Source organism: Nicotiana tabacum, chromosome 13 (assembly GCF_000715075.1).
Source record: "Nicotiana tabacum cultivar K326 chromosome 13, ASM71507v2, whole genome shotgun sequence".
In the NCBI taxonomy this organism is placed as follows: domain Eukaryota; kingdom Viridiplantae; phylum Streptophyta; class Magnoliopsida; order Solanales; family Solanaceae; genus Nicotiana; species Nicotiana tabacum.
Genome location: NC_134092.1, coordinates 121,792,314 through 121,808,111, shown reverse-complemented (window position 1 = coordinate 121,808,111; position 15,798 = coordinate 121,792,314). Strand labels below are relative to the sequence as shown.

General features: G+C 33.9%; 1 protein-coding gene across 3 annotated transcripts; it reads right to left on the bottom strand.

Annotated features, from left to right (window-relative positions):
• Positions 1 to 1,518: 1,518 nt before the first annotated feature.
• Positions 1,519 to 10,949, bottom strand: LOC107775688 (phosphoglucan phosphatase DSP4, amyloplastic-like). Of its 3 annotated transcripts, none has more exons than XM_016595441.2 (14): positions 10,790 to 10,949; positions 10,647 to 10,716; positions 9,350 to 9,394; positions 8,261 to 8,363; positions 7,576 to 7,652; positions 7,409 to 7,485; positions 7,221 to 7,301; positions 6,122 to 6,254; positions 4,158 to 4,217; positions 3,629 to 3,685; positions 3,137 to 3,232; positions 2,632 to 2,691; positions 2,222 to 2,329; positions 1,519 to 1,828 (listed from the first exon to the last, which is right to left on the bottom strand). In XM_016595441.2, exons 1-14 carry the CDS (start codon positions 10,813 to 10,815, stop codon positions 1,694 to 1,696), a joined length of 1,128 nt encoding a protein of 375 aa, XP_016450927.1. In that variant the 5' UTR covers positions 10,816 to 10,949; the 3' UTR covers positions 1,519 to 1,693.
• Positions 10,950 to 15,798: the final 4,849 nt, after the last annotated feature.

Genomic DNA, 15,798 nt, shown 5'->3' with positions numbered 1-15,798 from the left:
AATTGAAGTTAAATTTTTTGTGTTATTTTAGTCAACAATTTAATAGCGATGGACCTTCGTTATTTCCATATCATGATAATAGTTTGTTAAAAAACGTGAATACCATTTACGTTCTGTTTTTGTCACATTTAATGTGAAAAAGAAAGTACTTTTGCCATTAATAATTGGAAGAAAACACCATTAAAATTATAACAGGAAAACATAACATGGAAAAATGTTGCGTATTTCAAAATATTATAGACGATTTTTGTGATTCAGTTTATTAGATTGCCGAATATTTTGGGGTATTTTCAATTTCGTGTAACAAATACAAAATAAATTTCTTTAAAAATACATAAAGAGGTACTTTTATTTGTTTTTCAATCCTCTCAAAAGATTGCCTTAATGAATCACAAGGGAAAAAGATAGAGTATAATACAATATTGACCGGACAACTGAAACTAATTGTATTCGCTAATAAAAAAAATATACTATAAAATATGTATATTATATGTATACAATACGCATATATAAAAAAACACATTTTGCCGCTATTATTTTTGGGAACGGTTAAAAATACATATTTCTCAAAAAAAAAAAATGACCCTGAGCCTTAATGCTTAAACATGTGATTTGGAATATAAGAAGTTAGATTAGTGTTGGATTGTGACTGTTTCTCATCGACACATTGTAGATTATGCTTTCTCTTAGAGTCTCATGTGTCCTTGAAAAGAAAATCATTCTCTGCTTATTACTGTTTGACACTTGGATTATGCATTAATTATTCAAAGTACTTTACTAACTTCTATGTAATTATAAATTGATGTCACATGAAGGAATTTAAAGCTTTTAACCATTTTTAGGATCTCAATAACTATCTATCCTTTTTTTCCCTCGGGTACTTTATTTCAGTTTTTTTAACTTTTATTTGCAAATATCTACTTCACTCAAGATTTAACATGTGGAATACAAAGAAATGTGGAATGAAATGGGCAGCATAGTGCACAAAGCATATTGCGTTCACGCAGGTTCCGGGAAGGGCTGTACCTAAAGGGTATAATATAGTAAGTCTATTCTAATGCAAGTATAATAGGCTGATTCTACAGCTTGAACCCGTGACCTATAGATCACACGGAGACAACTTTACCGTACTTTTAGTTATCTTCTTTAGTAATTTCACCGCATCAAAAATTTATCGCTCCACCTTTTGACCTTTTATTTGAGATTTAATGTTGCATCTAGATTTTTTTAAGAATAATCTTGTGAGTTAACAGAATTTTGTCAAACTATTTTACCATTAGATGTGCTCTAATTAGATAAGTCATAGGAGTATTACAAACTAATGGCTGCTTATTGCATGGTTCACTTCTAGTTGAATAAGATTTAGTAAATGGATAATAAGAAAGATAATATACTCTTGTGCTTAAATTGACTGCCATTGCACAATAAAATCACAGCTTCTGAAATGAAGCAAAGCTTATTTAAGCACCAAGAGAAAACCCATAAAAGACAGATGAAAAAGAGGAAGAGAAGCAGTGGTGGAGTAAGTTACTTCACTACAACATATAACTAATGTTTATTCCTATAAACGTATCATACAACTTGTGTGGTCATACTACAAACAACTACATCTAACATTGCATCACTTATAGCAAATTATTGGCTTGTTACAATTATAACATGTATATAGTAAGTATATGCAGTGGCATCCACTTCATTCTTCGTCTGGATAAGCTTCAAGAAATTCCCTAATTATTAGCCTTTCGTCTGAAGTAAGATCAGGGTCATCACTAGTGAGCCTATTCCGAACTGCTGCACTGATGCTGTCTGGATTGTCGTCAAGAACCTGCTGGCACATCCAAGTTGAACATTGATTAGACGCAACAGACAATAACCGTGAAGCCAAAGGATAGAAGCTCTATTGAAAGGTTGGAGAAAAAATAGACACTGACTTTTTGAGCAGTTACAAGTATAGAGAACTGCTGCAGCATATGTATGTATAATGAGATGTCCAGTGAAAAGTATGGATAATACTATCTATCTAGTTTCCAATATCTGGTTTAGATCTGCTCTAGTCAGTGTTTATATCTTGTGCCTCAGATAAAGACATTTTGACACGAGAATAATATAGTAACACACCGACTAATGAAACAAGAAGTCCAAAATAACAAAGGCATAAGTAGGAAGAAATGATAGAACATGGCACCTCTTTCTCTAAAACCAAGCGAAATAGGTTCCTTACCTTTACATAGTTGTTGATATGTCCATCTTTGTTGGGAGAAGTGATGGGCTCAAATTCATTGCATGTCCATACACCATCAACAATGTACTTGTATTCATAGTGTCCTTCCTGTTAATGGAGAGAAATTAGGATTGACAACCTTTACAAAACATTTGTTGTATGTTCTCCAATTGATTTATAACAATATGTACTTTTAATTGTTAATAATTAATAATAGTATATTCTTTAGATTGTTTTGGAATAATTTCGTGAAAATTGATTGTTAGTGCCAGCATTCTAACACGATGAACCATGGGATATATGGCATGTTTGAAGTTAAAAAGATTCAGTAGGTTGTGGTGTTTCTATAATTCTATTTTCATCATTATAAGAAAGGAAGAAACACTTCAAGCCTAAAACAACATACTTACAGGCAAATCCCTCTGGAGAGTCCACAAACCTCGTTCCTCATCAAATTCCAAGGATATTCTCTGAAAACATTATAATAAGAGTTCTTAAATGAGCTCTAATATAAAGCATGAAATAATGCAAAGTTGCTACAATAATGGAAACCCGTTATTCGTAAAAATGTCCTTCCAAAGTAGTATGAGCTCTTACTAAATTGAGGATAGGGAATGTGATTGTTATGGTATAATTCTACATTGTAACCGGTGAACTGATCTTTGATAATTTAAAAGACAAATTTATTGAGACAATTTTCTCAAAAATATACGGTAACTCTCATCTGACAATTTATATATATTTTTATTTTTAGGATTATCGGGCTTCATTATAAAACTGCAGCAGCATATTCTAGTGTCTTAACTGAAGTTGAAATTTGAAAAAGATGAACTTCAATATTTTCTAGTCAGCTAAAAGAACTGTCATACATTCTGAAGAAAATGACTAATACTATTAGTGAGACTTGACTATTACCTGGCCCCAGCCAATATCAAGTCCAGATATTTCCACTGTACTACAATCATCACCAGACCATGTCAATGTGGCAGGCTTCCTTTTAAGGCCTGTAAGCTTTAAAGAGGAAGATACTTAGTCAGGAACAGAAAAGCATCTATGAGAATAACCACCTAGCATAATCGGAAAGAAGAACGTGAAATGAAATATAGAAGTAAAGGTAGCTGGGAAACAACACTGTTTGCAGAAGACATATCTAGCTAAAACAAAGATGAAAAGCCTTTTGTGGTGTTGTAAAATATTGTAACTAAATATGTAACTAAACGTACATTATGCAACAAATATTACTATAAAACATAGTTTCTTTTCTGCACATTATAGCAGGATTGACCTTTCAATTCAATTTACTAAGTGATAAAGTGCAATATATATTACCATGCATCCCACACCAACACCACAAGCCACAAGGGAACTATGGGAATGATAAATTGTTAAAACAACAATAAAACTCACAATGTCTGCTGTGGCACTTTTGATGGCATCTAGTTTTGGAAAGCAGGAGCGCTTGCTCTGCAAAATAATAGAAAAAACTTGGTGAAGATACGTAAACTCCAGTTTATAAAAGGGAAAAAATAGAAAAAGGGATCAGCCTAGTTTCAGTGGTTATGGTTCACATATAATATTCCGAGGAATGTTTTATTGCAAAAACCAATAAAACATGGTATAATTCTATCTACAACAGGTAATAATCAACTTCAAAAACTTTGGCTACAGAAGCGATCCACATAAACTCTTTCCCCAAGTCATCACCATAAGGTACTTTAGTGCAAAGACCAATAAAACATATTATTACTCTATCTTCAACAAATGATATCACCATCAAAAGTTTGGCTACAGGAACCTAGAAGACAAACTCTTCTTCGTCAAGGGCCATAATTTAAGGCAATTATTCTCAGAGAACACTTGGAGTTAGCAAGCCAGCGAGCAATAATAATATTTGCAAAAAGTGAAACTACATACCAACATAACAGGGAAACATTACCATGAGTAAATTGAAAGCTTCACCAAGCTTATAGCCTTGAACCCAGAACATATATGTCAACTGCAATTCAAAGTTCCAAACGAATATAAGTTCAATCACAACGCAATTTAGATAAATAAAACAAAATATAGTTCCAGGAAGGTGAATATCTGTAGAAATCTGACACAGTTTGCAATTTCTTATCAAAGATCACGTTCTCCTTAAGTACTACATTAACACATGTTTTTGTTTGCAAGCAAACCTCAGTACTGAAAAACTCTCATTCCTGCTAAGAATTGTTACGAGTCAAAAGCGAAGGAGAAGTCCTTAGGAATCGTTCAGTAAGTCCTAGTTCGTTAAGGAGGACGTACAAGGAGGACTGCCGAAATGACTATGAAAGAGCTTTTGCCGCAAAAGCTTCAGGCTATGTCCCAAGCGCACAAATTCAACTTGTAAATGAAATGCATGGTTCACCACTTAAGAATAGTTATGCAAAAAATAATATTTTCCTGATCCGAGCAAACAACTAACACGTTGAAGACATAACTAAGTAAACAAGTGTACCTCTCTAACAACTTAAACTTTTAGATGAGGTTATCATACAATTCAACATGGAATCAAAGTGGGCAGAGGTACTAAGTTCAAGTCTCACTAGCATCCTTCATTGAAAAGAAGTTTTCACATGCTTGAACCGTGAAAGAGAATTTAATTAGAACGTGAGGGGTGTGTTGAAGATATACTTGAGTAGATAAAGTGTCATCTCTAACTGCTTAAACTTTTGAATGAGGTGATCCCACGACTCAACACATGAAATCGGCCAAAAGGTCTGATTTGAAGTATGACCAGCCATTGAATGGTCTCTTCTCCTACTTGTGTGCAGCCTGCAAGCACCAGAGAGGCCATTGTCCAAGACGATTCACCCGACATCTTTGAGGTTTAGAAGAAGGCAGAACATGGACCAATGCACACAGAAGGGACCCCAGACAATGATGAAATTTCGGTGAACTTTTCCACTGCACTTCTACGGCTCTTGCAATCATTAGTTCATTACAAAAACCACAAAGTGGCAAAAACAAAAGATCAAATGCAAGTACAATCACCAGATCAGTATAATAGAGCAGTCACAATGGACTTCTAGCACAAAGCAAAGGCACTGAACTGCTAATTGAAAATCAAAGTAAAGACAGAATCTGCTCAAATTCACGAATTTGGATCAGGTGTTTTCCTAATTGTGGCTGAAAATTGGAGATGGGTACGGAAAGTGTTAGGACTGGGATTTGGAGATGAGGGGAGGGGGAGTGCAGAAAGGAAACTTTTTATCATGGAGTTTGATTCTGTTATTGCAAGAACTTGATGTGTAATGCTGCAATGCTCCAGGGCAGCAATGAGTGTTAAATTTGGAAAGGAGTGATGGGAATTGATTCAGGCACAAATTGAGAGGAGGTCCAGGTGACATAGAATGTTGGAGACGAAGAGACAGGGAGATGAGGTGAGAGGAGCAGAGACCATCAACAGGAAAAGACTGCTACTCTGAAGATAATAATGTATGAAACACACTTATTCAGACAAGGGAAATTGATTGCATCATTTCATATTAAAGAGGATGTAGGCCACTTAGATATTTAAGGTCTTGCATTAAGCACAAGTAACGTATATTAGTGCATCAAAACCCCTGTTTATGGATAAACAAAGAACAAACTCAAGTAAATGAAGAAAAGAACAAGGAAATGCTAAAGTGATAGCAACCTTCTTCTACACAAAAACACAATTCCAGATCTTCCCAGAAGCCAAATCTACATTTATCAATTCAAGGTTGACTGGGAAAAGGTCATTATTCCAGGAGCAAGGATACTGTGCTCTATGTCATTGAAGTGTTGAGAAATGATCCTAAAAATACAAGCAAGAGGGGGAAACTTCCATGTTTAATTAGTACTTTAATGCCATTGCATCTGTCAGGCGACATAGAGAAACTCATAAGCACTTACCGCAACTGCCGGAGCTCTGCCAAGTCCAGCGGTGCAATGTATGTAAGTCACACCCCCATTTCTATTGACGGCCTTGCTCAGTTTGCTTACGACAGCTGGAAGCCGCAACCTCAAATCAAATGCATCAAAATCCCTGCGTCACCAAGCATCAACACAATTAGGAATTAGCATCATGGAATTAACTTTTGGAAATGCCTCGTGGCATCACATATTCTAGAGATTATAAAATTTTATAAATACACATTAGCAAGATGCTTGTCCAATTTTTGGAAAAAACTTTTTCTGTTTTCACCTTAGCTTGGGGTAAGAATGAGAATGCCAAGACATGTCAGACCATGTAATGAAGAACCTCTTTTCTAACATCAGCAAGATAAGGCAGAGTACATTTAGCAAATATTCTCAAAATGAAAATAACTTCATCTTTTAGTACTGTGCACATATGCTGTGATAATACAAGCATATTGCTGCTCGGAATCAAATTCCAATCCTGTTTATTCCTTCTTCATATGGGTTTAAGACAAGATTGCAAAAACAAAATAATTTCACATTGTATAATATTATGTCGTAAGTCTTGTAGACCTAATGTACTTGACACAAAAAGTGCATACACTCTTGCAGTTATATTTATCAGCCATAATAAAAAGTTTAACAATTTTGGTATCTGTAAAAGATTTCCGCAACTGCCAACCAAGCGACTAGGAAATAAACAAGTGTGTTTACTTTAGTGATTGCATTTCTTGCAATTGAAGGAAGAAAGGAACTGATTCATGGGCGATATGGAAAATAAATCTTTTGCAAATGAATGCAAAACTTAGCACAGTAATAAATGTTTTCTTTCTTGTCCTTTAACCTGCTATTTCATGTTCAAAGTTCAAACCAAATCTAGCCTTTAATTTATTTCCGTATAAACCTAAAAAGTAACAGAAAGAAGAACATGCCTTTCTCAATTGCATAAACTCCTGCACTAGTTGTAACATCAAAGAAGTGGTTAACTTTCATACAAATGAAAAGGGATAGATAGAGATACAGAGAGAGACAGTGTGTTTACATTCACAAAACAAGGCACTGCTGCACTTTTTTTAACTTCTGCTAAACTAACCTTATTTCGGCACGCAAGTGTTCAATATCACTGCATTTGTTGACATATTCACGAATTGCACCAATATCAACCCCAAAATATCTAGAGAACACTAATTAAGGACTTGTAAAAAGATGTCGTAGATTGAGGGTGAAATAGATTGGTTGATCCAACATGAAATAAATAATCATGACATATTTTACGGATACTCGAGATCTGGATTTTGCTGCAAGCAAAAAATAGTTTTTACTCCAATGCTGCGAAGCTTGTCCACATCCTCAGGAGTCTGTCAATTTTGTTGGAGTCAAAAAAAGAAGTCAAAAGATCACCTTAAGAAAAGGATAATATGTTCTAAGAAAAAGGAATTACTCGTCACCTGTAGACATGACCCAACAATCAAATCTGGACGGATGAAGTTGTAGTTCATTCCTAACTCATGCCTATAGGTTAAAACTGCATTAAGAAAGTTAGTGACGATATGAGTGTCACACGTAGTAGTTAGTTAATAGAACTCTGCAAAATTTTCTGATTAATTACTGCCTAAAAGAGAATGTCATTATTCCTTGTGAGAAGAACAAGGATTATAAGTGTTTTAATTTCCTTTTTGGGCACTCATTTTGTAATTATGGGTGACTTCACAAATTTAGTGAAGTCTATATATTAATATACAAATATGTTACCTTCTCAAAAAAAAAATAAAAGAGAATGTCATTAAGTTAGATGATCCGGAAATTATGCTAATACAACTGAATCAGGAGCAAACTTGGAGTTGCAGTTTGCGTAAGGAAAGGATCTTCAACAAAGGGCAAGGCAAGAAGGAGAAACAAAGAAAAGTAAATAGTAGAAAAAGATTGTACATAACTTAACCGATTCAGCTAGCATGTAATGCAGCTTTATAAAATTGCCAGGGGCAGGGAGACTAATAAGTTTTCCTTGATAAGTCAAACTAATAAGTTTAATAGCTTTCTTATTCATATCGGAAAGGCATGCACCAGAAAAATACTCAATGTGAAAGAAAATAAGGTTCACAAACCAAAAAATGTGTAGAAAGATAGACGAACCAGCTCCCATGGCTGCAGTCATGTCATTGCTGTATGTATCAGATTTTCCTGCATCCTTCTCTGTTTCACCCTTCTCTGTACTAGATTCAGAACCAGATACAACCTAGAAAGAGAGCAAGAAAGCTAATGCCAATTCAGAAATGGATTTCATAGATAAAAGAAAGAGTAGACAGCGAGAGAGAGGAGAAGAAGCTGCAGTGAACACTTAATAAATGCTACTCCTATAACATATCTGATTTCAACAAGAAGCAGAAAGCATGTTCCAATTTTTTCACAATTTTTGGCCATATTAGGACTTCACAAACTAGCTTTAAGATATGAAAATATGAAATGTTGGATCGAGTTCAAATCTATACTTCCACCTCATAGAAACTTTTAGATTGGAGAGCAGCATTCTTGGAGACTATACCTTTAAAAAAATATGTTAATAGATGAAAACAAAAGCAACACTTTGCCTTGTCACGAAAAGTAAATCATGTCCTTTTTCACATCCATTATCCACAACTGGTCATGCCAGCAAATAAGATTTTTTTGTATTAGCACGCATATAATTGCTACTTCTATTGTCTTATTTCTTTTGTTGAGTTTATAAAACAAGAATATCTGACATCAATATCCATTTCTATGATGGCACCCAAGGGTGTGGATTGCGGTCTAGTGGTCAATGAAGTGGGATGAGAACCATGAGGCCTCAGGTTCAAATCCGAGCGGAAGACAAAATCACTAGGTGATTTCTTCCAATCTGTCCAAGCCTTGGTGGACTGAGTTACCCGGTACTTGTGCTGGTGGGAGGTAGCAGGTACCCCATGGAATTAGTCGAGGTGCTCGCAAGCTGGCCCAGACACCTCGGTTATCTGCAAAAAATCCATTTCTATGATGGATAATACTAGCAAAATTGCTGTAAATTTTGGAAATGACAAAATCTAGATTCGTCCGGTACTTACTGTTAGGTACATAGATGGTTAACAACAACTCCAGAATGTAAAAGGAAGTAGGTTAATCATATAAATAATCTGATCAATCCAAAAAAATGTAAAGTAAAAAGGAACTACCAGTGAATAAGTCATCATTTGCTGATTCAAATCTTACCTGTGCCACAATACTTAGACGCTGATCAGCAAATTTTGTCATCCCCTGTAAATGAAAATGATAAGGTTCAATATTGATCACATGTAGAAATTACAGATCACCACTCCTTCCTTTTCAATTTGTATGACATTTCCTGATGTCCCAAAACGTTTGATACCATTCATTTTACATACTACATTCACAACTTTGAAAATATGTTTTCTCTATCAAACAAACGTTACAACCATTACTTAAATATTTAATTGTGAAATTTAGCACACAAGAAAATATATGCACGGCAAATAATAGCAATCTAAACCTAGCAACAAGAGACAATAATCAACAACAATAAAAAGGAGTAACAAGGACACTAAGATTTTAATGTGAAAAAACCTTCTCAATAAAGGAAAAACCAGCAAATTAATATCACTACAGTAACAAATTTACACTTCAAAATCTCGAGTAAAATACTTAATAGACCACAATACACTTAAAAGAAATAATTCTCTTTTGAATTACACAACTTATTATAACATCGCTCACCTTCTCAATTTTTCTGACAGACTATTTTCTTTCTCACTGTATGTGTAGTGAAATGAGAAGAGCTGCCCCTTTTATAATGGCAAAAGTGTGATCTCTGGAATATGGTACCTGCAAGCATTTTTTGGTGTATTTGGGTCGAAAGGAATAGTAGATGTTTTGATGAATTATCAACTTCAATAGGTTGCTTAAAGGCTAGATGTTTGGTTAATTTGTTTCACTGGGCTAACCTTACTACTGTAAATAACTCTGATGTTTTCTTGGACTTTGTCAGCTCTCTAGTTTTGTAGCGCTTAATTGTAAATGAGCTGCCAAACTCACTTCTTTTGTAACTTTTGCATCTTCTTGATGCCTTTTATGATATATTCTACTCACTTCATCAAAAACAAATGGCAAAAGTGTGATCTCTAACTAGTAGAAAAGGAAAACGAAAAATTCCAAGACTTTGTCACACAAACCAAACTTGGTCCCACTCAATATTATGGCCTAATGGCCAATGAAGTGGGAGGATAATCATGTCTCAATTTCAAATTTTAGCGAACGAACAAAAAAATTCTAGGTGATTTCTTCACTTGGCATGTGCGGAAGCTGGCCCGATTAGTCAATTACTACCAAATGGGGATGGTATGGACCCAATATATTTTTCTTCCAATATGACTAACTAATATAATATACAAATCAAATTAACGTCTGTCCAATCAAATCCAGTCATCAAGTAGAACAGAGAGAGTATCAAAATTAAAAATGACGCAATTAAAGAAATGCAAGAGATCATTACCAGTGAAACAACGGGGAAATAAGGCTTTTTTGTAGTGCCTGTGAAGTTTCTCAGTGATAAACCAGAGGATCTGAGAACCAAATTAAATTGAATTATTAATAGAAAAAAAATTAGAATTTAGCAGAAGAAAATCGAATTCAAACCTGGGAAGATTCTGAAGGCAATTCATTGGGAAATTAATGGAAAAAGCAGAGAGAGGAATATGAATCTGAGTGTAATATAAAACTGTTGAGCAGTGGAAATGAAAACTGTGAACAAACTTATTTAATCAGTGTACAGTGTACTTTAACTTTTAAGTGATATTTTTCTCCATTTTTTGGCGTTTTATATCTTCCAATCAAAACTCAAAAGGCACCTTTTTCAAGATTCTGTATAATACCCTCGGATTTTTTGCTTTTTTCGTAGGGTACTCAGATCTTTTTCTTTTTGTTCGTAGGTTACCAGCTTGGAATTAATCTTTTTTTTTCTTTCCTTTTATAAGTAGTGCAAATGTAAAAGATATATTTTGAATGGATGATAAATTATATACAGTCAAACCTTTTTTTTTTAACAGGTTCGTTTGTTCCAAATATTTTTGTATGTTATACAGAAGTGTTGTTATAGAAAATATATATTATAACATAACATTAAAATTGATTCCGAAAAAAACTTGGCTTTTATATAGTGAAGTGTTGTTATATAGAGATGTTGTTATAGAGAGGCATGACGGTAGTTTGTATATTCCTAATAGATTAGAGGCAAACGTTTTTATTTTATACCTAGCTAGAGTGAGGATTAATTTGGTGATCTCGATTTAAACTAAATAGTCTCAAATATAAGTAATTTATCATCCCTCCTTTTCTAACTTTTGATTGTTGCATCAAAACCCCATAGAAGACTTATATTGTCTAATTTTCTTATCTCGTGTAGTCTTTTAAAAATCACACCTTCTCGATGAGTTATTTCTTCACAAATCTTTAAATCCAAAGAAGTAATTTTACTGGATAAACACTCTGATACCACTTGTTAAAATATTATGTGAGATGTTTGTACTACCATAAAGTCACCAAAAGAACATAAATATAATTATATCATTCTTAAGAACTCTACTTTTATATAACACACAACATGAGGAAGAAAATATTAGAAATTTTCTTATAGTAAGATAACAATTAAACACTTAGGGTATGTTTGGTATGAATGAAAATATTTTTCGGAAAATATTTTCTAATTTTTTCATGTTTGGTTGGTTTAAATATTTTGAAAAATATTTTTCTCATTAACTCATTTTTCTCCAATTGGAGGAAAATATTTTCCCTATCAAACCACCACCCACTCAAGATAAAATAAGTGATAAAACCATTCATTTTTCATGAAAATATTTTATAGAAAAATATTTTCTTTCGTACCAAACACACCTTTAAACCCTCAAAAATTTCAAGGAAAGAGGTGGGGAAGAGATGATTCTATTTCACAACTTGAATGTCTCAAAATGGCTAGAATACATGGGTATTTATAGGTCATGAATAGCACCATACATCTAGCCTAGAATACATGCACCTTTATTTAGTTTAAGAATTCACTTTTTTTAAAGTAACATGAACAAAACCATCCACCAATATATGCGCCTCTTAAATCAATACATTTCATCTCCAATTCATGAACTAAAATAAATAATTAAAATGCGCAAACAAGTTTAATTTAATATTTCAAAAATCTAACGTCATTTTGCATTTACATTATCTTCTACTATTATTATTAATATATTTGCTTAAGCCTAATCTTACTTAAATGAATGGATTAATAGCTTGTTGCTCCATGATTACATTATAATTATCCCTTTATTCTAGTGCTGCAAAAATGTTTCGTGTGAACCTAATATTAGCATGGTTTTTAGTTAAATTTAGCTGCTTTAATTGTTTTCTTGGTTATTAAAGCTCCCTACATCCGACAATTATAAATACTTTTTTGGGCTAAATTTTTTGAAATATTGAGCTATATCTGCCGTTGTCATTGAAATCATGTAAGTTTATGTTAACACTTGTGTATGGATATTACCAAAAATAATTCTTGTTGCGAACAAATATATGTCATTATTTTGAAATTAGAAAAATATTCACTTATATATACTTATGAATAATTCTTAAATAATCACATTTTCTTTTCAAAAATTGAATGATATTCTCGGATGAGTTCTGTAGTATTATATTGAAATAAAACAAACCTTTTGTTTACCCTTAAAATTGGATAACAATTAAACTTATAATGAGATTCTAAGGATACGAGATTTCACTTAATATCAATTGATAAATATGAAGATTAATAATAGAAATAAACTATAAAGTAAAGCAAATCAGTGTTAGAATGGAACTCAGCCCTCAAGTTTGGATACCCTTGAACTGGTTGATGCAAGAACAATTAAAATATAATAAGTTGATGAACAATAGTATAAACGAGAAAGAGAATTATATTGCTTTTTATATCTATGAACAATGTTCTTTACAAATGATTAGAACTCCTATTTATATAGTAGAGGAATTCCACTTATGGTATAATTCTAATTACAGAAGGAAATCCCATGATTAGCTAATTAACCATTTCTGATTTGATCTGTTCCGAGATTTATGCCATGATCCTAGACCAGCCACGGATATCTCGCCTTTCTATTATTGTGCTATCTTTGATCTTGCTCGATATTTGTCTCATTTGGTTTCGATCGCTACTAGCCTCGATCTTGACAGGTACCTCGATTCTGAACTCGGTACCTTATCCTCGTGATTTAGTCTATTCCGTTACCAGGCCATCCTTCAATGCAACCTCCCAGTCTCGGTCAAATAGTAGAATCGGGTGGGCCTGGATTCAACAGTATATAGATAGTCCCCTCATTTTTTGGAGTGTAATGACAAGAAAACGAATTGAGCCTTCGATTTTCTACCTCGACCTGTCATGACGCCATCCTCGTGACGGAAGTGACCGGAACGTCCCGTCGATACAGTTTTCCAAGTCATTAATGAGTGTCAGTTGGCGGTCGGCCACTAGTGTCTTTGAACCGTCGCCGTGAATCCAATAAATAGGCCCCTTTATCATTAATTCAAACTTTACTTTTACTTCCTTCTAATCTCTAAAACTTTTATATCTCTTAAGTTCTTTCCTTCTACAAATCTTCAGGTTTTGCTGTCACGACCCAAAAATTCCACCACAGGCGTCGTGATGGCACCTAGTCTCTAAGACTAGGTAAGCCGATTTTAATTATATTTTTGGTGCCATTTTTTTTTAATTAAATAAGTAACCAAAACTAACAGCGGAACAAATATGAATGTACAACCTCCCAAGACTGGTAGTACTGAGTCACGAACTCTAACTGAATACATGGAATGCCACCCTTATCTCTCCAAAATAACAACTCACACAACACAACAATTTACACGAAAAATTATCACAACAACATAATAAAATCAATTCATATCACAATTTGCCCAATGGCCACAACCAAATTCCAAAGATATAACAAAATTAATTAATTTCACAACAAATAGCCCAAGGCTCCACACAATGTATATAACACCCAAAAATAATTAATAGAGATAGAAATTACTCAGCATAAAGCAAAACCTTCATTAATGCAAATTTAGATAATTATATTAACACTTATTCTTAAGCTCGCTTAAATTAATTATTTGCATAAGAAAATTCATTTTGGAATTTATTTCCAAGAAATATTAAACCAACAATACTCACGAAATTTCATAAATATTTCAAGTAACAATCACATCAAATTCTCATATAACAACATATTCAACAACAACAAGGATTTAGGCACGACAAATAGATGATTAAATATATACCAATCAATTACCCAATTTACCACACAATATGCTCAGAACTTTAACTCAATAAAATTTACACATATAAGCCGAGTACGTACTCGTCACCTCGCATACACGACTTTTCACATTTCACAAATGGCACATAAGACTCGATGTCTAAGGGGTACTTTTCCCACTCGAGGTTAAGCAAGACACTTACCTTTTTGAAGTTATGCCGATATTCCAAAATCGCCTTCTTGTTTGAATTGGCTTCCGGACCGCTCAAATCTATTCAAATCAGTTGTATAACTTCATTAAAATTCATCGGAAACAATTCTGAATAATAAAACATCGACTTAGAAATTTATTCCAAAAAGTCAACACGGGGCCCGCCCCTCAGAACCCGACATAATTTTCATGAAATCCGAATACCCATTCCGATACGAGTTCAACCATACCAATTTTATTGAATTCCAATAACAAATCGACCTCCAAATCTTAAATTTAAACCAAGAGGATTTTCTAAATTTTGCAACCCAATTCACTAATTTAGTGATAAAAACAAGAATAGATTCATGTAATTTAACCAAAATCAAGTTAGGAATTCTTACCCCAATATTTTTCTTGAAAAACTCTCAAAAAATCGCCTCACCCGAGCTTTCTTGGTCCAAAAATAGAAGAATGACACGAATTTGAACTTTATTCTACTGCCCAGGGGTTTGTTCTTCGCGTTTGCGAGACTCCCCTCGCGTTCGCGATTAACAAATTCTTCAAAGGTCATTTTCAAACTCTTCTTAGACAGCCTCTAGTATAATGGTCATAACTTTTTGTACAAAACTTCAAATGATGAATGGTTTAATATTCTGAAAACTAGAGTCCAATGGCTATAACTTTCATTCATTTCTCATCTCTCAATTCCTTATAGATTACGAGATATAAGCTTCCAAAGTCAGCCTTGTGCAACAGAGATTTCCAAACTCTTCCCGGATAGCCTATAGTATATCTACCATAACTTTTTGTACACAACTCCAAATTATAAATAGTTTACCTTTCTGAAAAACACAAAGGGCTACAACTTTCATATTTGGATCGTCTCTAAATTCCTTATAGATTGTGATATATGAGCCTCTAAAGTCATACGACGAACATCAAAATTCCCTTCTTCGCGAACGCGAAGAACAAAGTCCTAACAGTAAAATCGTTCTTCGCGAACGCGAGAGGCTCCTCGCGAATGCGAAGAACAATACCAGAACCAGCAACCAACAGCATCAAAACACCCAAACTTGATCCGGAACCACCCCGAATCAAACCCGAGGTCCCCGAGACCCCGTCTAATCGTACCAACCAGTCCCAATACATAACATGAA